Consider the following 23,939-nt stretch of genomic DNA (forward strand, 5'->3'; position numbering starts at 1 on the left):
CCCTCCTCAGGTCCACCACCAGGTCCTTAGTCTTTTTCACATTAAGCTGCAGATGGTTCTGCTCACACCATGTGACAAAGTTTCCCACCGTAGCACAATACTTAGTGTCATCTCCCTTGCTGATGCATCCAACTACGGCAGAGTCATCAGAAAACTTCAGAAAACTTGCTCTATCTATACCCCTCATAATTTTGTGTGTCTTTCCAATTTCTGCTCATTCTTCCCTTCTCCAGGGAAAAATATCCCAACCTATTCAACCTTTTCCTATAAAGCAGGCCCTCAAGTCCCAGCAATATCCTTGTAAATTTTCTGTACTCTTTCAAGTTTATTGATATCTTTCTGGTAGGTAAATGACCTAAACTGCACACAATAATCTGAATTCTGCTTCACTAATGTCTTATACAACTTCAGCATAACAGTCCAACTCTTGTACACGTACTCTGATTTATGAAGGCTAATCTGCTGTTGGATTCTGATGTCTTTGCAATCCAAAATTTCTTTGGAAGTCAAGAATTAGGCATAAAGCTTGTTGCTTATGGTCATTTTATTAAGTGTTACAAGAGTGAAGAACTAACAATAAAAGCCAAAAGAAAAAAGAAAAGATGAGGAAAAAACAGCCATGGTTAGCTCATGCTCAGACTAGAGATAATAAAATTCCTGTGATAACAATTAACCTATAAAATAGCCAGATTCAAGTGGCGTTAAACCTGCAGAATACTAAGAAGCTTCTAGAAAAATACAGTAGTGAACCATAATTGCTCGAAAAAGCACTGAATAATTACATGTAAAGGCGATAATATAAAAATACAAGCAAGCATCGGAACATTAAACTACAAGGAAAATTATAAGAAAAATAGCAATTTCATACCTTAATCCTACACTGCCAAAAGCTGTCTTTATGTGATGCCACTTTTAAGGAATTACAGATCTTCATTCCCAGTTCCCTTTACTGTACCGTACTGTTCACTGTATATGTCCTATTCCAGTTTGTCCTCCCAAAATAAACTTGGTTTTCTGGGCTGCTTGTCGGCATCACCTTCCTTCTGCCATTTTTCAGCCCATTTTCCCAGCTGTCCAGATCCAACTGCGAGCTTTATGAGCTGCCCCAATCTTGTTGTCACCTGCATACTTGCTGACCCAGTTTACCACGTTATCAACCAGATTGTTGATAATGTAGTAATAGACCCAGCAGCAATCTGTACGGCACACCACTGCCCCTCCTGCAACCAAGTGTCATTAATGGTTACAATATTATAATTCTACATGTTCATCTGCCTTACCTACAATCCTCATTGCGTTGAAATAGACATAATACAAGAGCATTAGTCCCACCATGCTTTTTTGGTTCCTGTCTTTGTGGACTTAATGTCTTCTTTTCCCCACAAGCACTCACTTCAAGTTTAATTATTATTCAACCATACTTGAACAACCATGAATCCAGCCAAGCAAAGCATTCTTCTGGGGCCAAGGTGTAAAACATATCACCAACAGTCATACACAGCACAAAGCACATATAGCACATGTGTAAATAAACAATCATACAAAAGAATATATATAGCCCAAACCCCTGAGTGACATATCCTGTAAAATGATGGTGCCTGGGTATTATTGGCAAGAATAAGCAGCCTTCAGTAGTCCACAGACACACTGCAGTTTTGTCTTTTCACTAATCAAACATTGGAGGGCAGCACTAACAGGAGAGGCCAGCTGCCAACCCAGCACGGATACTGAGCTACACCGCATATGGCGTCTTCCATCCTGGACTGCTGCAACTGACAAGTCTGGAGCCCTGAGGCATGATACTCCTACAACCAAGGCCATGCAGCTCTCCCACCGTTTGTCTTTCCAATAAACAAGGGAAACAGACTTGCTGCATTTTACTTTATCAATAATGTGATCAGAAGAGAAACATCCAAGATAATCACTCACAGTAGATTGCACACTATCTTTGTGTACCAACTCCAGTGCCGCCTTTTAGCAGGCAATAACACAGTCTGCACCTTGTTCCGCTCCTCTGCTAACGAGTGGTTCGCTGATGGAGTAGACTCAGAGTACTTGAAGTTCTTAAAGTCCAGCATTGTCCTGCAATCGTAAAAAAAAAAGAAAATATCTTCAGTTTGCTGCATTTGAACTCACCACCATCTTGCCGGAAGACTCCCATTAGCTGCCCTGGCACTCTGGTTCCACTTCCCTTGCAACTCTAGTTTAATCCCTCCCTCTGGAGCAGCACTAACAAACTTTTCCACAAAAATATCGGTCCCTTCCAATTCAGATGCAAACTGTCCTGTCTGAACAGGTTCCACTTTCCCTGGAAGAGAGTCCAGAGATCCAAAAATCTGTAGCCCTCCCTCCTAGATCATCAACTCCTTAGTCACATGTTAAACCAAATAATCATCCTGTTTCTGGTTTCACTAGCACATGGCATAGATAGCACCCTAGAGATTGTGTCCTTTACCTTAGAACCAAACTCCCTGAGCTCACTCTATAGCCTTGTCACCCTTCCTGTCTCTGTCATTGGTAACAATGTGGACCATGACTTCTGGCTGATCATCCCCTTAAGAATGCTAAGGACTCAAGATGGCCCTGGCACCTGGGATGCAGTATACCATCTAGGAATTTTCTGTCTGATCCCCTAACCATTGAATCCTCTCTCTACTGCTGTCCTCTTTCCTCCTTCCCTTCTGAGTCACAATGCAAGAGGTTGTTTGCCCCTCAATGTTAACCAAAACAATAATCTTGTTATTGAAAGGAACAGTTACAGGGAAATCCTGCACTAGCCACCGATTTGTCACCCAGTTACCTGTATCCTGCATCTTGGGTTTAACTGCCTTCCTGCATCTTCTATCAGTCAACCCCCTCAGCTCAAGTTCCCTAATACAGTCTATAAAAAGCTGCATCTGATTCATTTTTTGCAGGTGTTGTAGTCATGGTTATTAGAGGTGTTCCTGTCTTCTTGTGTTCTGCAAGAGGAGTATTCCACTGTCCTGATTGTCATTTCCACTGATTTAAATGTACAAAAAGAAAGAAACTTGCAATAGCCTCCACCTCTTTTCACCGAGAATTTCCCATTTCTAAACCCCATTCCTCTTTCTGTAAAGACTAATATGCTATTTGCCTTCCCAGTCATTTGCTGCACATCTCTAATAAGTGATTCATACGCAAGAACACTGCTAGACATCTCATGTTTTGTCCATTTAGATAACTTACCTTTAGCCTCCCCTTTCTAAAGTGCAAGACCTCTTACTTTCCCACATTAAACTCTCGTGCCAACTTTGCACCCTCTCACTCAAACTATTGAAGAGATCTGGTGTACTCACTGTATCATTCCTTCCCCTTTATTATGTGGAATAAAGTGGGTAGCTCTCTTCAGCAAGCACAGACACAATGGACCTCCTTCTCTTGTAGCCTTTCCAATGTGATAACTTTTTCATAAACTGGAAACTGCTATTGAATGTGGACAATATTTTAGTATAGGGTAGAACAGTGGTGCTGCTCCTACATAGTTCCAGTGAATTGGGTTCATTTCTAATCACGGGTGCTTCCTTATGGAGTTTGCACTTTACCAGCATGATAAAGTGAATTCCTCAATTCCCTGTAGTCCTCTGGCATCTAAAAGACCTGCAGATTAATAAGTAAATTACTCCTAGAATAGGTAGGTAGGAAAAGAATGCGATCAATTGGTGGGCATATAATAGAAAGTAAGTTACCGGGAAATGAGTTGGACAGTGGAGCTTACTAAAATGCTCGGAGAATTAGTATATGCTTGATTAGTCTCTTCTTGTGTTGTAAGGAAATGTAAAGAAATCGTTTTGCTCCCTGCAGTTTTATGCAACCTGTTGGACCACCACTCTCTTATCTGTGCAGGTCTCTGTAAGCTTTATTAACTTATCCTTTTGAAACCTGCAGTTACGTAATGTGTAATTACACATACACTTTTGTTGTTAACTTTGGATTTTTCTAAAGGTTTACCAATGGCTCCTTCCTTATTCACAGCTAAAAATTGAAATATATTATTTGTCTTCCTCCACAAATTCTATTCTCACACTATTGCTTTTTGCCTCCTTGAAGTTGAAAAATGTTAAGTTCTGCCTTTGTTCAGTCCTAAACTGAGGACATTTTTGCCTATTGCTGAATTCTTTTTTTTTGTTTCCCATTCCTCCCTTTACCCCTGTATCCCCGTATTCTCATACACACTCACCGTAAAACTTATTTCAAAACCTTGCAATCTTTTATTTAATCTCCATTTTAGTCTGCCGACAGCTGTGAAATGCTTTGGGGTATTTGACTACGTGATGTTCCTTAGACTTGTATATGAATATGTTCTTGAATTCCCATGTTTGCATTGGGTTATTTGCTCTGCTATGTTGTGATAGAACTGATGAACATAAAAAGAAGCAGTTTTGTCCATTAGTCCCATCTTAGTTCTCCCATAACGCTGTCTAATTTTACTCACACCTATGTTATTCTTTCTTTTTCTTATTTATCTCATTCAATATTGCTATTGATTCTTCCTCCACTATCCTTAAAGGCAGTGCAATCCAGATAAGAATATTTTTAAGAGAATAAAAAAAAATCTGAATGGGAATAGTGTGAGAATAGTAATCAACTCACCGGTTTATTGGTGAAATGGACAGTGGGGGAGCTGCATTGCCTCAGTTGCAGTGTGGACAAGGCCTGGCTGGGCATCACCTGTTGCATTCGCCCTGGAGAGGAGATGCTGAGGTGATGTGGGAATCTGTTCTAGCTTGGGGGCTGGACCCTCCCATTGGCATTGTGCTCCAGTGTTCACTCAATGCTGCCTTCCAGTGTTCTGTTGGTAAAAGAACAGGTTGAACCAAGATAACTTGCCATGCAGTTGAAAACAGAACAGGTTTCTAAAATGATAAATGCAATTAGAACAAGTGTAAATAAGGTTACTTCTTAGCCTTTAGAAATTAATGAAACTTTCAAGAATTTTTTTACTGAACTATATCAATCAGAATCACAAAATAAGACTGCTGAGATAGATAAATTTTTATCACAAATAATGCTTCCAAGATTAAATTTGGAAGAACAGAAAGGATTAGATATGCTCTTTACATTAAAAGAGGTTGAAGAAGCTTTAGGATCACTTCAGAGTAATAAATCCCCAGGAGAAGATGGTTTTCCTCCTGAGTTTTATAAAAAATTTAAAGATTTATTAATTCCTCCTTTTATGGAATTAATATACCAAGTGGAAAGAATGCATAAACTTCCTCAATCTTTTTTAACAGTGTTCATAACTGTATTGCCAAAAAAAGATAGAGACCCTTTAAAACCAACATCATACAGGCCTATTTCTTTGTTGAATACAGATTATAAAATACTAGCAAAAATTTTATCTAATAGAATATCTAAATATTTACCAAAATTTACATATGGATCAAACAGGTTTTATTAAAAATAGACAATCAATGGATAATATAACTCGGTTACTTAGTATTATTCATCTGGCACAAAAAAGAGAGGAAATGAGTGTGGCAGTTGCTTTGGATGCAGAAAAAGCATTTGATAGATTGGAATGGGATCTTTTATTTAAGGTATTGGAAAAATATGAGTTAGGAAAATCTCTTATACAATGGATTAAAACTTTAAATACTAATCCTCAAGCTAAAGTAGTTACAAATGGTCAGATTTCAACACCATTTTGCTTAATGAGGTCAACTAGATAAAGCTGCCCATTATCACCTGCTTTATTTGTATTGGCAACAGAACCATTAGAATTAATTAGAACAGATTCAGATATTGGGGGTTTTAGAGTTAATCAAGAATATAAGATTAATTTATTTGCTGATGATGTTTTGATTTATTTAACAAATAAATTGCAAAGATTATCTTTTAGATTGGAAGAATATGGGAAAGTATCAGGCTATAAAGTAAATTGGGATAAAAGTGAAATTTTACCCCTTACCAAAGAAAATTATAATCAATGTTGATTTAGTAACTCAATTTCGATGGTCAATAAATGGGATAAAATATTTAGGTATTGGAGTTGATAATGATGTAAAAAATTTATATAAACAACATTATTTGCCATTATTAAAAAAAAGAGGATCTTGATAAATGGATGATGTTACCAATAACATTAATAGGTAGAGTTAATGCTGTAAAAATGAATATATTTCCTAGATTGCAATATTTATTCCAAACTTTACCAAAACAATTGCCTCAGAAGTTTTTCAAGAACTGGATAAATATGTAAGGAAATTTCTTTGGAAAGGAAAGATGTCAAGAATATCATTGGAAAAATTGACATGTAAATTTGATTTAGGAGGGTTACAACTTCCAAATTTTAAGAATTATTATAAAGCAAATCAACTTAGATTTATTGCATTTTTTTTTATGAAGAAAAACCGGCATGGATTGGAATAGAATTAGATAAGATAGGAGAAAACATACAAACAAAAGATTTTATATATAAATGGGAATCCAAATGGATACGGGAAAAAAAAGAATCTCCTATATTAAGACACTTGATTGATTTATGGAATAAGGTAAATATGGATGAAAAGATAAAGAAATCTTTATTAGCAAAAAGAACTTTAATTCAAAATAGGCTTATTCCTTTTACAATGGATAATAAACTTTTACATAATTGGTTCCAAAAGGGGATTAAATATATAGGTGATTGTTTCGAAGGAGGTATATTGATGTCGTTTGATCAATTAAAAAATAAATATAAGTTATCAAATAACACTCTTTTCTGTTATTTTCAATTAAGAGCCTATTTACGAGAAAAGCTGGGACAAACAATGTTGATGCCAAAACCTAATGAAATAGAAATATTGATTCAGAAAGGAAGAATTAAAAAATTTACATTTGTATGTATAATTTGATTCAAAATCAAATAATTAAATTAGGAATTCATAAATCAAGACAAAAATGGGAATCTGATTTGAATGTTAAAATTGATGGGAAAAAATGGTCAATATTATGTTTTGGTAGTATGAGAAATACAATAAATGTTCGACTTAGATTAATACAATATAATTTTTTACATCAATTATATATAACACCACAGAACAAAAATAGATTAAATTCAAATATATCTGACCAGTGTTTTCGATGTAATCAAGAAATTGGTACCTTTTTACATTCTACTTGTTTTAAAACTCAACCATTTTGGATAAATTTAAGACTTTTATTGGAACAAATTATTGGAGTACAATTCCCACATAGCCCACTATTATTTTTATTAGGAGACATTGAAGGGACAATACCGAAACTTAAATTGAACAAGTATCAGAAAAAATTTATAAAAATTGCATTGGCAGTAGCCAAAAAGGTTATCGCAGATAGTTGGAAATCTGATTTATATTTAACTATGGATCGTTGGAATAATGAAATACATAGTTGTATTCCACTTGAAAAAATTACGTATAATTTAAGAAATGAATATGATATATTTTTGAAAATTTGGCTCCCATACTTACAAAAGATAGGATTAAATACATAGGTCCTTTGAAGATAAAATTATAGTAATTGGAAAAATAAAAAATAAATATCAAAATTATTTTGACCTCCATGGAGCATGTGGGGATCCTCCGATATCCAGGCAATCTTTCTCTTCTTTCTTTCTTTTTTTTTCTTTAGATAAGGTTTAAGGGGGGGAGGGTTAATATTATCTTTCTTACTATTTTACTATTACATTTATTCTTTGTAATTTCTAAAATTTAATAAAAAAAAGATAACTTGCCTTGCCATGCCAATCATGACACTCAGGGACTTGGGCTATATATTTTTTTGTGACTGTATGCTTCTCTGAAATCATACTGTATGTGCTACACACACAAAATGCTGGAGGAACTCAGCAGGCCAGGCAGCATCTAACAGAAAAAGTACAGTCAACGTTTTGGGCTGAAACCCTTCAGCAGGACTGGGGGAAAAAGCTGAGGAGTAGATTTGAAAGGTGGGGGGAGGGGAGAGAGAAACACCAGGCATTAGATGAAACTTGGAGGGGGAGGGATGAAGCAAAGAGCTAGGAAGTTGATTGATGAAAGAAGTAGAAGGCCATGGGAGGAAGAAAAAGGTTGGGGGGGGGGAGGAGTACCACCAGAGGGAGGCAATGCGCTGGCAAGAGGATAACTTGAGAGAGGGACAAGGGGATGGGAAATAGTGAGGGGGGGGGCATTACTGGAAATTTGAGGAAATCAATGTTCGTGTCACCAGTTGGAGGCTACCCAAATGGAACATGAGGTGTTGTCCCTCCGACCTAAGTATGGACAGTGGAGGAGGCCATGGATAGACATATTGGAATGGGAAGTGGAATTACAATGGGTTGTCACTGGGAGATTCTGCTTGTACTGGTGGACAGAGTGCTTGGCGAAGTTGTCTCCCAATCTGCGTTGGTTCTCATCAATCTTCAGGAGGCCACACCGGGAGCACTGAACACAGATATGACCCCAACAGGCTCACGGGTGAAGTGTAGCCTCACCTGGAAGGACTGTTTGAAGGTGTAGGAGCAGGAGAAGCACTTGTTCTGCTTGCAAGGATAAGTACCAGGAGGAAGGTCAGTGGGGAGGGATGAATGGACAAAGGAGTTGCTTAGGGAGAGTGGAAATGAGGAAGTGAAGGGATGGGAAAGATGTGTTTGGAGATGGCAGAAGTTTCGGAGAATTATGTGCAGGACACAAACTCCGGTGGGGTGGTAAGTGAGGACAAGAGGAACCCTATCCCTGGTAGCATGTTGGGAGGATGGGGTAAGAGCAGACGTGTGTGAAGTCCCTGTGTTATGTGCTGTTGGTGATGTATTTGCACCTTGGCCTCAGAGGAACGCTTTTTAGTTTTGCTATATTTATATTTGTTTGAATGATAATTAAACTGGAGCTTGATCTAATACAAAAAAACTGGCAAATGCTGGAAATACTCAGTAGGTCAGACTATACCTGTGGGAAGAGAAAGAGTTAACATTTTAGACCAAAGACCCTTAAACTTTTTCTACTACTTTTGAAAGTGGCTTTAAATCTCTGTTCTGAGTACTGTAAACAGTGCAACAGAAACTTTTTACTGAATCTATTTTTGTGTTCATTAGACCCACTAAATATCCTCTGATCCTTCAATTTACGAGGCCAACCTCAACATCCTTCAGCTTTCATACAATTCTCAAACCTTTTTATGCTACATTTCAACGTCTGTCTTGCCCTATCAAAAACGGAACATACCTGGTCTAAACAGTGCTTTCTAAAGCTTTGCGATTGTTTCCTTATTCTTTATTAAAATCCATCAATCCTGACTGTCTTCTTAAAACAAAAGAATGTTGAAATAAATTAAGTCTCTGCTTCTGTACCCTTTCTAATATTGTACTATTTAATTACAACTGCCTCTTTTACCAAATGTATCAAATCATTCAGCAGATAAAATGTTTTTAGTAATTATGATGGAGTCATTCTGCTTTATGCAGAGCAATCCAGTTAGCCCCGTTGACCCTTCCAACCCAGAAACACAGAAATTGGAAGAACACAGTTGGCTAAGCAGCATCTGTGCCGGCAAACACGAGTGAATCTGAAGATGCTGGAAATAAATAAAAACACAAAATGCTGGCAGAACTCAGCAGGCCAGACAACATCTATGGGAGGAGGTAGTGATGACGTTTCGGGCCGAAACCCTTCATCAGGAGTGTTTTGATGATGAAGGGTTTCGGCCCGAAATGTTGTCACTACCTCCTCCCATAGATGCTGTCTGGCCTGCTGAGTTCTGCCAGCATTTTGTGTTTTTATCTATGCCGGCAAAGGATGGTCAATGTTTCAAATCTAGCCCTGTGTTTATTCTCTTCAAAGGCTGTCCTATTTCTTTCAAGGGCATTGATTACCTGTACTTCCAACCACCCTCATAAGCATCAAGTTTAAGGTCATTATGCTTACTGTGTAATTTTTTTCAAAGAAAATTAGTATTCTTTCTAACAAGCCTCTATATCCTGGACAAAATCTTAAATCTACTTTCCCTTGTCCTTGTTCCATCATCAGGGGAGCACAGTTTTTCTTTGCCTTTGCTAAACGTCATAATCTTAAGCCTCTAAGAGATTGCCCTTGTATATACTCCTCCAAGAACAAACCCAGCTTCTGAACCTAAGCTTCTACATGTCATCCCCTTCCTGGTAAATTCCTTTCTGATAAATTTCTCAGGCACCCTTTCAAGGGCCTTGCATGTTTATGAAAATTTGATCAGGACAGGGCTTAAAACTCTGGTTAGGCCACAGAGTAGTTTGTTCAACAACACAGCTCAAATTTTGTTTACTCAAAATTCTGCTTTTAAAATCCAAGTTATGAAATTTGCTTTGCTAACTACTCATTCAGTATATCCTGCCTCAAAAGATCTACGTACATGAAGACTGCAAATTCTTCTTACTGCACATTTCAGAATTTCACTAATGTTTGTATGGCTTCTACTTAGCCCTTCTGCCAAAGTGCATCATTTCACACTTCCTTCTAATACTTCACCTGTCCAAATCTGAAATTTCTGCTCTAAATTGATCTCTCTGGCAAAAAGTTCAAAAGCTATGAAAATGTTGAAAAGCTAATATGTAATGAGAGATGGACGGTTTGGTGAAACTGAGGACAATTTTATTTGAATTGGATGATATCAAAGAATTAAAATATTAATTGTATTCATTTCTGCGGTGTTTGCAAACCTTTTTCATTAAACTTTGATGTGAGTGGTCAATTTTTATACACTTTGACCATATTCTGTTTATATTAATTGTCTTATGAATATCATTTTTTTCTAATGATGAACTTTGTGGTTGTAGATTGAAGGACTATCCCCAGTATTGCCAACATTTAGCTTCTATTGGCCACTTTTTACAATTTCCTCATCATTTACAGGAGGTAAGTGATACTCTAATAGTGGCATGCGTGTTTCTGTAAATAAACGATAGTTCCTTAGCTTATTCTGTATTAATTCCTGACAGCCAAACCAGTGGTCTTCATGACTAAGGTCACATTTGTGTTGCTATGATTTGTAGCCCAATGTTGTTTCAATACAACTTAGAATCTGACTTTAATGAAGTTTTGATGTTGTCTTACTCCACAAATCTACGTGCTGCAAAGCCTATAATTCAGTTAGATTTGATGTGGTTGTGAAATGGCAAATTTTTTGGAGTGTGTAAAAATTCTCAAATGAAGTAGAATATGATTACCAGGTTGTGATTTTGCTGAAATAGGTTGGAAATGGTAGTTTTAATGCTGATGATATTCCAAAGAGAAATGGGGAAAGCTTAAAGCCATTGTGTTCCCAGTATAGTATATAGTATCTCAAAGGACACAGTGTTGGATTAGGCATAAAGGAGCAGAAGTAGGCTGTTCAACCCAACGAGTCTGCTCCGCCATTCAATCATGTGTTGATCCAATTCTTCCAATCATCCCCACCCCCTTGCCTTCTCCCCATACCCTTTGATGCCCTGGCTAATCAAGAACCTATCTATCTCTGTCTTAAATGCATCCAGTGACTTAGCCTCCACAGCCACTCCTGGCAACAAATTCCACAGATTTACCACCCTCTGACTAATTTCTCCACATCTCTGTTCTAAATGGACGTCCTTCAATCCTGAAGTTGTGCCCTCTTGCCCTAGACTCCCCTACCATGGGAAATAACTTTGCCATATCTAGTACAATTGTAAGATCGAAAAGAAAAATGTGGTACAATCTAAACCCATGGATATTAGTTACAAAAGTATAATCAAGGAATGATGTTTTGTAAATACATGGAGCAAATGAATAAAGGAAAAATAAAGACCAGAAATGTAAATGTGCATAGAGGCAGAGGAAATGATGATGATTGAAATCACCATAATCACTTTTACTCATCTCTGTAGTTTCTTTGTGTATTTGATTCTATATATACTACTCAATTGGCAACCTGAAGAATTGTCCTTGTAATCACACTGGTATTTTCTTAATTAAACCACTATCTTTGATTGTTCTAGGACATACTTTTGTAATGTGTCCCTGTAATTTGCACTGCCAGTCCTCCACTTCTGTTGCTTCTTTCCCTATTCTTGAAAACCTGTCCTGGAGCATTTGTCTTAATTTTGACAGTTATTGCCACAAGTTTTTATTCATGCACACCCCCCTCCACCCCCACCCAGGCATGAATCATTCAGCTTCACAGGTGGACTATAGTATAGGCAGCTATTATTCAAACTTCAAAGCCTGAACGTAAAACATCTCATCTGATGAAGTTTATTGCACACTGATTCAGATGTGTTCTGGATATTCACATGTGGCACACTTCTGAGGTGTCTGGTTATGTCAGTATTGATTAAATTAACAAATTTACTTAAATATACTGGTACTATTAGGTTTTTACTTCAACAGTACAAATATGAGACTTATCAATAATAGGAAGAAGAGGTAATGTACCTAAAGGGTGTGCAGGAGATGTAGCTTGGTCACTGTTCATTGATGGAAATTACTTCGCTGGACTTGATTCTCAAAAATGGGCCAGCTTGTGGTGAAATGGGAGGGCATCCAAGAAATAGTAATCATAATATGACAGGTTTTTGAATAGCAAAGGAATGGATATTAGGTTGTAAATTAATGAGTGTCAAAGGTTACAGGGAGAAGGCAGGAGAATGGGTTCAGAACATAAAGCACAGTACAGGCCCTTCGGCCCACAATGTTGTGCCAACCCTTAAACCCTGCCTCCCATATATCACCCCCCACCTTAAATTCCTCCATATGCCTGCCTAAGAGAGGGTTTGAGAGGGATAATACCTTTGTAGATCAACCATGGTTAAAAGGCCTGATTTTGCTCCCTTACCTTGACCAGCACAATGTTATTTTGAGAGCCGTCTTCTTTGGGATGAGAAAAAGCTTGCCTGAGTAAATTAGAATAAACATTTTGACAAGCAAGAATGGAAAGCCTTAAATTGGTATATAAGCTACTGCATTACTTTTGGATTGCTATGGATTCAACAACCGAGAGCTCTCCTTCCTTGTGATCACCATGTAATTCTGTTTCTTCAATACTTTGCACCAGTCATCATGAAAATTATTGGTGTAGATATTAAAGAGATATGTGAAGTTTAGAATTGAAACCTGTAAGGAGGTCAGACAGGGTGAATTCTGAGAGAGCTTATCCCTTCACAGGCCTATGAAGTATGAGGAGACATTGTTTCAGAATAAATGGTTGCTAATTTATTGCTTTGGAATTTTCTACCACTGCGAGCTGTGGAGCAGAGTTACTGAATATCTTCAAGGTGGGAGATGTTTAAGATGTAAGAGTTAAAGGGTGTGGTGTTGAGAACAACTTTGCGTTCATGGCAGAGGTGGTGCAACAGTCTGACTAGCCTGCTCTTGATTATGTATATATTCTTATGAAATATGTAGGAGTTTAGTACCATAATACCTGGATAAATGGGAGGTCACGGTGATCATCATTTTTCAGCCAGTTTTGCTATCAGTTGTGTCAGGAGATGTATAGAATTAAAATGCAGAAGATTAGATTAACTACAGGCCAATCAACCAGACTTGGGATGGAAAGTTTTGAGGAGCAGAAAAATTATATTAAAAAATGTTTAATTAAGAACAGTCCGTACGTATTTGTTAAACAAGACATCATATCAATGAATAAACTGATTGATATAATTAAAGAGGGCAGATGAGTGGAGTGCTTTAGCTAGATTTTGATAAAGTCTGATCAGGTCTAGTGTGATTAGCAAAGAATAAGTGGTAAGTCTAATCCAAATAAACTTGGTGAGAAGGAAAGAGCAGTTTGGGAACCATTTGATCTATAGTTCAACAATGGAAATGATGAAGTGCCAGCTTATAACACAGTTGACAATGATTGATGATATAGGAAGGAAGCGGGTAGATATCAAAGGAGTGGCCAGGTAAATAGGCAAGTAGGATTCTGTTCAGAGCAACATGAAGTATTTGCAACAGGCAACAGAGCAAATTATAAAATTCTGAGGAATACAGATGAAAGGAGTCACCTTGAGATGCATGTGTATAGACACCCATTGAAAGGACATATGCATATGCCATTTAAGGCATATAGTATACTTTTAATGAGGTATTTATTTTCTGAGGATACTGTGAGCACTTCTAATTATTGGATTACAGGAAGGATGTGAGGAAGTACATGGGAGAATTTGGAAGGACTGGAGAATTTTGATTACAATAAGACATTGGGTAGCCTGAGTTTCTGTGTTTAGGAGTGGAATAGGTTAGTAGAAGATTTAATCCAAGTATATAAAATTGAGGGTCCCAGTTAGGGTAAATATGATGGAGCTGTTCGCTATACAAAGAAGTCAGTAGCAATGTAGCAAAGATTTTATCTAATTTGTGAAAGGATTAGGAAAGTGGAAGTTTAAAAAAAGACATTGATTAAAAGTGCCTTGACAAAATGTATTAATATGAACTTGTCATTTTGCTTAATATACAGTGTGACCTTGTTTTAATTGCCACAGAACAAAGGGCAGTGAACTGTGTATGCTTTGTTTTTCTTTGCATGAACAACATTTGGTTGATGAGGTATCTTTGTCACCAACCTTTTCCCTGTTCTCCTGAACATTTGAATTATTTCCTGGACCCTAAATCCATGAGCATATCATCAAAGTTACTAATGCCACCTAGTACACTTGAGTTTGTGTTTCACAATGGATGGGCCACTGGTAAATTTATCAGCTTCAGTTAGTCTGTTCCTCTCTCCCTTCACCCAGTGACTGAGAGTAATTCTGTAATATCAACCATAAGCTCCAAAGATCACATCCCCAAATGAAATCAGATAAATCCATGTTTGGGGTCATAAGTGGGCTCAATATAATTTTAAATATGTTCTGTCGAAACAAAAAACAATAGTGTCCACTTTTTGGGTAAGCTGAATAATGTTTGCTTATGTTAGGGTAATTTTACAACAATGAGCTATACTAACTATTGTCATTTTTTTTTAATTTTCCTTTTCTTCTAGTACATTGAATATGGCCAGCAGTCCCGAGACCCCCCTGTGAAAATGCAGGGTAGCATTACAACGCCTGGCAGTATTGCTTTGGCACAAGCTCAGGCTCAAGCACAGGCTCAGAATAAGACCCCTATGGCCAGACAGGTCAGTGCCATAGTAACCACTTCCACAACCACCACAGTCACCAAAGCAACTACAGTTACCAGGCCGACTGGAGTGAGCTTTAAGAAAGATGTACCGGTGAGTGTTTATGATGGTTTTACACTGGCAGCAGAGATTAAGTTCATTTACAATAATGGGCTGGAACTTACTGTGAAATGCCAGCAGTTACATCTCAAACTGCCTAATATTTTTCAGTTGAAGTACCACCAAGATTAGGATTCCTGTGTAGTCTTCCAGCCACTTTCTTTACTGATTTCCAAAATCCATTCCTTTTCATGATGTCCAGTGTTAGAGCATGAATTTGCTCCTGATCTTGAGCAGCTGCACTGGTGAATCTTCTAGCCCAGTGTTTGCTACCTCTTGCCTAAATCAAGGACAGTAGGTTCAATATTTGAATGGACAGGACCAAATGCAAAGGACAAGACTTTCTAGATTGAGAAGCTCTTTCTAGGGTATTTTCTTTTGTTTAAATGTGTATGTTTTTTCACTGTTTTTAAGCATTTGAATGTCCAAGTCATTCAGAACCCTAGTACCTAATAGCTGCTGAAGACTGACGGTGCTGGCATTTGCTGTCTTTGCATTTGGTCACTTCACTTCCACTCCCCAGCCCTGCTAATGATGGTATTGCCATTGCATAATGCTGCCATGCTGGGCCCTACATTATGGATTGTGATAGACTTAAGCAGCTATGTAGAAGTGTTTGGTTCATACTTTAGCTGTAAGCATGGGCAGCTTTCCCAACAGTAGGTCCATTATCATTTTCTTTCCAGGAGTTGGTAGTTTGACTCTATATTGGTAATTTAGTAGATGTTATAAGATTGAGAATATTCCAGTTCTGCAAAATGGAAATTAATATTGTAAAGTATTTTGCATACCATTTTTTAATTTTTCTGTTCCCCTCCATATGTTTGAGAAGGGCTAAGAAAGATCTCGTGATTAGTTTATCACCTCCAACTTTCAAAAGGTGCCATTCATATTTCAGGTATCATTGGATTTCTCAATAAGAAGTGTCCTATCTTGCATTCATACATGTGGTTTAGTCATTTCAAAACTCTACTTGGGCTTTTGATCTGCTGTTACAGCAAATTGCGATCACAAACTTTTTGTGCTGTTACTTTTCAAAGATTTTATCTCCATGTAATAGTTATTTTATAATGCATGTTACTGTTTCAAAAATGTTACATTACAGTTCCTGTAAATAACAGGCTGAGATTTTAATTACATCATCTAAATATATAGAATATTGAGCATATGCAAAATTTAAATACCATGCTGTGAAAACAAATGCTCAACTTCATCCAGCTGGATGAGAATTCAATGTCTACAGTTGTAATGATTTTTTTATACTTAGATGTTCCAAAGCTCATAAGAGCCCACAGTAAAAGATTGTTGTTCAGTGACTTGTTGTTCCTTTCTATGGCTTGTGGCACATTGGGCAGCTAACTTGCCATTTCTTTGGAATTTTTGTCTGTTTTATGAAGCGGAGTTGTTAGTTTGGTGCTCAACTCAGCACGAATGAAAAGCATGCAAGGTGCCAGGTGGATTCGAACCCAGACCCATTTGCCTCTTGAGTCTGGTGCAGATGCTAATACATCATCTGTGGCAAATTATGGATTTTAGTCTTTGATTAATTTAAATTCTTAAAAATAATCCTGAATTTAACTGCCAATTCCTTAGAACATGAAACATTTGAGGAGTGGGTTGCTTTTCCAAGTAAGATTTTATAATGGATAATGTTTTAATACCATTCCATAGGCATCATATTAAATAAAATCCTTTATTTTTAGCCCTCTATCAATACAACAAACATAGAAACATTGTTGGTTGCCACAGACCAGGCAGAGAGGATAGTGGAACCTCCTGAAAATATTCAAGAAAAAGTGGCATTCATCTTTAACAACCTCTCACAGTCCAATATGACACAGAAGGTGGGTATTCCGAGGTTTAGTATCTGTTTTATCCTTATCTGTTTTTATCACATTGATATTCTTAGAAAACTTGTACTTGGAGAACACTTAGTCTCTATTAAATAGTTTCTCCAGCAAGCACACTGGTTTCAGTCTCTTGCAACCATTGGATATTTAAATACCTTGAATATCTAGCAGTGCACTATTTAAATTGGGTTTAGTTTCAAATAAATGCCAACTGAGTTGTTGCTGGAGTATATCATCCAGATCCTCAGCTCAGTGGCATTACTTAAATCAAAGCTAAAATGATTTCTGTTTGCAATCAAAGCAGAAGCTATAAGCATTGATGACTGCCCATTGGTATCTGTGATGATAAAAATGACCTAATGAGCTTCTTAATTTCACCCCATAGTTTTAATCAAATCTGATCAAACCATTGAGTGACATTAATAAGCCCATTAATTAATTACCTACTGAAATGATCTGATGTGGGAACTGTATTAAACATTTAGCAGGAAAGTGTTTCGTTATGCCAGAGTGCATCAGTACTCAAATCTTCAAGATTCCTAAATTCTTGTTGATAAATTTGTATATGTGATATTTCTGTAATCAATAGAAAATGATGGTTCAAAAGATAATACATTTGGAAGCTTTGGCCTTGCTTTTTAGTGGGATGGCTTTCTTTTGTGTATTCCTCCTGTTTCCATTGTTTCATTTCAGTAGACCAACTGTTTTCAATGATTTTTAATCTGTCCTTAGTTCTGTCAAAGTGGAGGACGACAGATTTTTTAAAAAGTTTATGGAGCCTTGAGTATGTGTGCAGATTGCTTGTTTAGTAAATAATGAAATGACACTAAACATATTTAAACCGAAATATTTCTAGTCCCCAGAAGACAGCATTTGCTAGATAATTACAATGTTTTGAACTTGCTATATAATAGAATTAATAACTAATCCTGTATCTTATTGAGAACTCAAATGCATCAAATACAATCAATTAATTTTGTGGTTCAATGACTTTGTGATTTGCAGCATTTTGTGGTTGGAGAATAAATATTGTTGATGATTCATCTTTTAACTTTGATTCGTAGTGTCATACAGTAGTCATATAGCACAGAAATGGGCCTTCAGCCCATCTTCTCTGAGCGGAACTGTTAATCTGCCTAGTCCAATCAATCTGCACCCGGACCAAAGCCTTCTATACTTGTCCCATCCATGTATCCATCCAAATTTCTTTTATATTTTGAAATCAACCCCATATCTACCACCTGCAATGGCCGCTCATTCCACATTCTCACCACCCTTTGAGTGAAGAAGCTCCTACTCATGTTCCGTTTAAACTTTTCACCTTTCACTCTTAACTCATGACCTCTAGTAGTAGTCTCACCCAACCTCAGTTCCTGCTTGCATTTACCCGAGTTGTACCCCTCATAATATTATATACTTTTATCAAATCTCCCTCAGTTTTCTACTTTCTAGGGAATAAAGTCTTAACCTATTCAACCTTTTGTCTGTAACTCAGCTCCTCAAGTTCCGGCAACATCTTTGTAGATTTTCTCTGTACTCTTTCAATTTTATTGACATCTTCCCTGTAGGTAGGTGCCCAAAACTACACACAATACTCCAAATTAGGCCTCAAAACATCTTGTACAACTTCAATATAACTTCTTGGTTCTGTACTCAATACTTTGATTTATGAAGGCCAGTGTGCCAAATGCTCTCTTTCTGGCCCAGATATCTGTGACACTATTTTTCAAGGAATTATGATTCCCAGATCCCTCTGTTCTGCTGCACTTCTCAGTTCCCTACAGCTCACTGGGTTGGACCTCCCAAAGTGCAATACCTCACACTGATCTGTATTAAATTGATCTGCCATTTTCAGCCCATTTTTCCAGCTGGTTCAGATCTCGTTGCAAACTTTGATAGTGTTCCTTGAGGTCCACTGCACCCCAATCTTGGTGTCATCTGAAAATTTGCTGATCCAGTTCATTACTTTTATCATCCAGATCATTGATACAGATGACAAGCAGCTACAGACCCAGCATTGAACTTACCAGCAAAGCTGTTATTTGTTTAGGAGCAGGATGCTCTGATTGTCACAGCAATTAAATACTTTGAAGATGTTAATCAATCGTTTGGTCACCTACTAAGATGGCACTCTAATCTTCAATGCCAAACTGCAATATTTCTCAACTTTAGATTGTACCCTTGTAACTAATGTATGAATGATGTTTTATTAATTTGTGGTGTTACAGGTGGAGGAACTGAAGGAGACAGTGAAGGATGAGTTTATGCCCTGGGTATCTCAATATTTGGTTATGAAGCGGGTTAGCATTGAACCAAACTTTCACAGTCTGTATTCAAACTTTATGGATACCTTGAAAAACCTAGAGTTTAACAAAATGGTGCTCTCTGAAACATACAGAAACATCAAGGTAAGATTTGTAGAAGTATGAACATTGAGGTTTTATTTTCATCTGTGTCCGTTAACATTGCAGACTGTCCTTTTTTTCCATCATATGTGCATTTTGCCAATGTAGAGTAACTGTTCATAATACAATACATCATGAGTTGGTAAGCCGTTAAACCCAAGATCCTTTAATGTATAGATCCATATAGGTGTTAAACATTATTCTCCTCAGTGCATTAATGCATTATAGTGTAAAATTTTGCAGAGCATCTTTATGTGATGCATCTTTAGAAGCCATTTGGCACATTAAAGTGCTACATTAATTTTAATTTTAAGTCTAAGTAATAATTAAGGTATTTTAACTTGATGAGTTGCAGCCCTGTTTAGCCATTTCTCTTGGCCATTTTAGGTACTGTTAACTTCAGACAAGGCTGCAGCAAACTTCTCAGATCGATCATTGTTGAAGAACCTGGGACACTGGTTGGGCATGATCACTTTGGCCAAAAATAAACCCATTTTGCATATTGTAAGTGCCTTCACATATTCGACCAGTTTTTGAGTCTATTTTGGTGTTGAAGAGTCTTTAGTTGTTGAATTAACCTACAATATTTAGGTGGTCTTGCTTTTATTTTTGCATTCATTTTGTACGTAGGATCTGGATGTGAAATCATTGCTGCTGGAAGCTTACATAAAAGGTCAGCAGGAGATGCTCTATGTTGTCCCTTTCGTTGCCAAAGTTTTAGAGTCCAGCGTTAGGAGTATGGTAAGTTTAAAAAAAATTATTACGGTTAGATAGAAGTGACCTCGGTCCCAAGAAAGATTTGATAAAATTTGGATGCAGTTTCTACTGTTAGAGTAAATATGACAGTACTCAAGTTCTTGTTTGCACTGGCTCCTTGTGAGTTTGATCATTGTCTTACTTGTCGCAAACTAGACACTACTCTTCTGTGAACATGACTGCTAATTTCAGCAACGGATGAAATACTGGTATCAAAATTATTGGGAAACTTTTAACTTCCAGCAAAAGACAACTAAAAAAGCTATAAGAAGGGGGAAAAATGCAATATGAGGGCAAACTAGCCAGTAATATAAAGCAGGATGCCAAAAGTTTGTTCAGTTATATTAAAGAGTAAAAGGGAGGTGAGAGTTGATATTGGACCACTGGAAAATTTTGCTGGTTATGTAGGAATGGTGGACAAAGAAATGGCATATGAACTTAATGAGTACTTTGCATTCATCTTCACTGTTGAGTGGAAGACACTAGTAGTATTCCAGAGGTCCGTGAATGTCAGGGAGCAGGGGTGAGTCCCATTGCTATTACAAAGGAAAAAGTGCTAGGCAAATTGAAGGGTTATAAGGTGGATAGGTCACCTGGACTAGATTGACTACATCCCAGAGTCCTGAGGGAGATTGCTGAAGAGATAGCAGATGCTTCTTTCAAGGATCACTTGATTCTGTCATGGTCCCAGAAGATTGCAAATGTCACCCCACTCTTTAGGAAAAGAGGAGGGCAAAAGAAAGGAAATTATATGCCTGTTAGCCTAACCTCAGTGGTTGGGAAAGTTTTGGGGTCTATTGTTAACGATGAAGTTTCAGGGTACATGGAGACTAATGATAAAATAAGTCAAAGTCAGCAAAGGGAAATCTTGCCTGACAAATCTGTAGAGTTCTTCGAGGAAGTAACGAGCAGAATGGACAAAGGAGCAATGGATGTCATTTACTTGATTTTCAGAAGGTATTTGATGAGGTGCCACACACGAGGCTGCCTTTCCAGGAAAGAATCTGAAATGGATAGCAGAATGGCTGACAGGCAGGAGGCAGTGAGTGGGAATAATAGGAGCCTTTTCTGGTTGGCTGCCAGTGACTAGTGCTGTTACTCGGGCCAGTATTGGGACCGCTACTTTTCACATTGTTTGTCATTGATTTGGATAATGGAATAGGTGGCATTGTGACAAAGTTTGTGGATGATACAAAGATAACTTGGAGGGGTAGGTAGTGCTGAGGAAGCAATGTGATTGCTGTATGACTTGGACAAATTGGAACAATGGCAAAAAAGTGGCAAAAGGAATAGAGTGTTGTGAAATGTATGATAATACATTTTGGTAAAAGGAACAATAACGTGGACTATTATCTAAATGGGAAAAAGGTGCAAACGTCAGAGTGAAGAGGGACTTGGGAATCCTCGTGCAAGACCCCCAGAAGGTTAATTTACAGGTTGAGTCTGTGGAAAAGAAGGCAAATGCAATGTTGGCATTTATTTCCAGTGGAATAGAATATAAAAGCGAGGAGAAAATACTGAAACTTTATAAGACATTAGTCAGACTGCACTTTGAGTATTGTTACCAGTTTTGGGCCCCATATCTCAGAAATGATGTGCTGTCATTGGGGAGAGTACAGTGGAAGTTCATAAGAATGATTCTGGGAATGAAGAGGGTAACATATGAGGAGTGTTTGGCAGCTTTGGGCCTGTATTCACTGGAATTTAGAAGAAAGCATGGGGATCTTATTGAAACCTACCAAATGTTGAAAGGACTAGATAAGGTAGATGTGGAGAGGATGTTTCTTATGGTGGAGGTATCCAGAACTAGAGGGCACAGCCTCAAAATTGAGGGGCGACCTTTTAGAACGGGGATAAGGAGGAATTTTTTTCAGCCAGAGAGTAGTGAATCTGTGGAATGCTCTGCCACAGACTGCGATGGAGGCCAAATCCATGGGTACAGTGGTGCTAGAATTTGCAAATCCTTTAGAACGTTCTCTCTTTCTGTATAAATATGACCTAAAAATGTGATCAAATCTCCATGCAAGTCCTAAAGCTAGATAAAGAGAACCCAATGAAATAAATAACACAAAAAAAATTATACTTATTTATTTATTGAGAAAGATGGTCTACACATGTATTTGTTGGGAAAGGTATGTGAGTCTTTGCTTTCAGTAACTCGTTTGACCCCCTTGTACAGCAATAACTTCAACAAAACATTTCTGGTAACTGTTGATCAGTCCTGCACGTCAGCTTGGAGAAATTTTAGGCCATTCCTCCTTCTAGACCTACTTCAACTCTGGAATGTTGGTGGGCTTCCTTGCATGAACTGCTTGCTTCAGGTCCTTAATAATTGTATAGGATTAAGGTCAGCACTTTGACTCAGCCTTTCCAAAACATTAACATCTTCTTTTTAAACCATTCTGTTGTTGATCTACCACGATGGAATGGCAGAGTAGAATTGGGCCAAGTGGCCCATTGATTCATCTTTGTCATTTCATCACGGCTGATCCAATTTTTCTCTCAGCCCCAATCTCCTGCCTTCTTCCCATATCTCTTCATACCTTGACCAGTCAAGAATCTAATATCCTAGGTGCTGTTGTAAACAGTGAGGGAAGTTGACTAAAACTACAGAGAGTTATTGACCAGGTAGATAATCGGGGTAGGGATTGGCAATTGTTCAATCCAGGTAAGCGTGAGGTGCCAAATGTCAGTCATGTCTTGTATAGTGAATTGTAGTGCATCGGAATGGGTTGTGGACTGAGGAATATAGTTACATATTCATTGAAATTGGAAGCATGGATGAACAGGGTAGTGGTGAAGATAATATGGCACATTGTCCTTCAGTCAAGACATGGAATGTATGGTGTATCTGAACAAGATGTTCATGACACCACACTTGGAGTATTGTGTACTCTGGCACCCTGTTGTAGGAAAGATGTTAATACAAGAATGTTGCTTGGTCTCCGTGTTCTGAGATAGAGGTAGGCTAATATTTGATTTCCTAGGATGCTAGACTGAGGAGTTGGCAATGTAGAAGCATTTAAAATCATGAGGGAATAGATAGGGTGAATGCAAACAACCTTCTGAGAGAGCGGGGGGGGGGGGGGGGAGAGCCAAAAACTAGTGGGCATAGATTTAAGGTAAGAAGGAAAAATTTTAAAGGTACCTGAGGGGCAACTTCATTGCGCTGAGGATGTTGCATTCATGGAACTAGCTGCCAGAGAAAATAGTTGAGGCAGGTACAATAACACATAAAAGACATTTGGATTAGTCTCTGATAGGAAAGGGGCCAAATGTTTACAACTGAGATTAGCTTAGGTTGGCACTTTGAGCTTGGACAAGATGGGCAGAAGGGCCAATTTCCTTACAGTGTTACTGATTCTGACTCTGTCTTGTTTATGCTGCAACACCAAGCATTTACCTTGTGCCATAATGTATTTGGATTGCAGAATTCATCCCATCTAACATGAAATCCAGCATATAATACATTTGTGTTGATACCAAAAGTACTCTGTTCAGTCCAGAACCCTTCTCTGATAATCTTAAATAGATGCAAGTAAATAGGCTGAGATGAGCACAATCTTCTGACAGCTATAGACTATTCATAATTATAATAAGGTATTAATGCAGTGGTGTTAGTAAATCATCTACATATTAATGAAATAACAAGATGAGAGGGAGCTGTATCAGTGTGTTTTTAAAGTTAACACTGTTCCTGTCTAAAACAAGGCAGTGAATCTTTTTGATTCCACATCAATAATGGAGAGGTAGTTCATGCATTTCG

General features: G+C 37.7%; 1 protein-coding gene across 5 annotated transcripts in view; it reads left to right on the forward strand.

The window, feature by feature from the left end:
* cnot1 (CCR4-NOT transcription complex, subunit 1) overlaps positions 1 to 23,939 on the forward strand; it is a 261,162-nt gene that overhangs the window by 145,367 nt on the left and 91,856 nt on the right. For 4 of the 5 annotated variants that reach the window (XM_059992493.1, XM_059992490.1, XM_059992492.1 and 1 more), the window contains 6 exons: positions 10,763 to 10,841; positions 14,926 to 15,156; positions 16,866 to 17,006; positions 19,241 to 19,420; positions 19,805 to 19,921; positions 20,048 to 20,158. In XM_059992493.1, coding sequence (XP_059848476.1) covers positions 10,763 to 10,841; positions 14,926 to 15,156; positions 16,866 to 17,006; positions 19,241 to 19,420; positions 19,805 to 19,921; positions 20,048 to 20,158 — 859 coding nt within the window. The remainder of the gene's footprint in view (positions 1 to 10,762; positions 10,842 to 14,925; positions 15,157 to 16,865; positions 17,007 to 19,240; positions 19,421 to 19,804; positions 19,922 to 20,047; positions 20,159 to 23,939) is intronic. The other variant, XM_059992494.1, reaches the window with a different exon arrangement.

Source organism: Hypanus sabinus, chromosome 17 (assembly GCF_030144855.1).
Source record: "Hypanus sabinus isolate sHypSab1 chromosome 17, sHypSab1.hap1, whole genome shotgun sequence".
Taxonomy (NCBI): domain Eukaryota; kingdom Metazoa; phylum Chordata; class Chondrichthyes; order Myliobatiformes; family Dasyatidae; genus Hypanus; species Hypanus sabinus.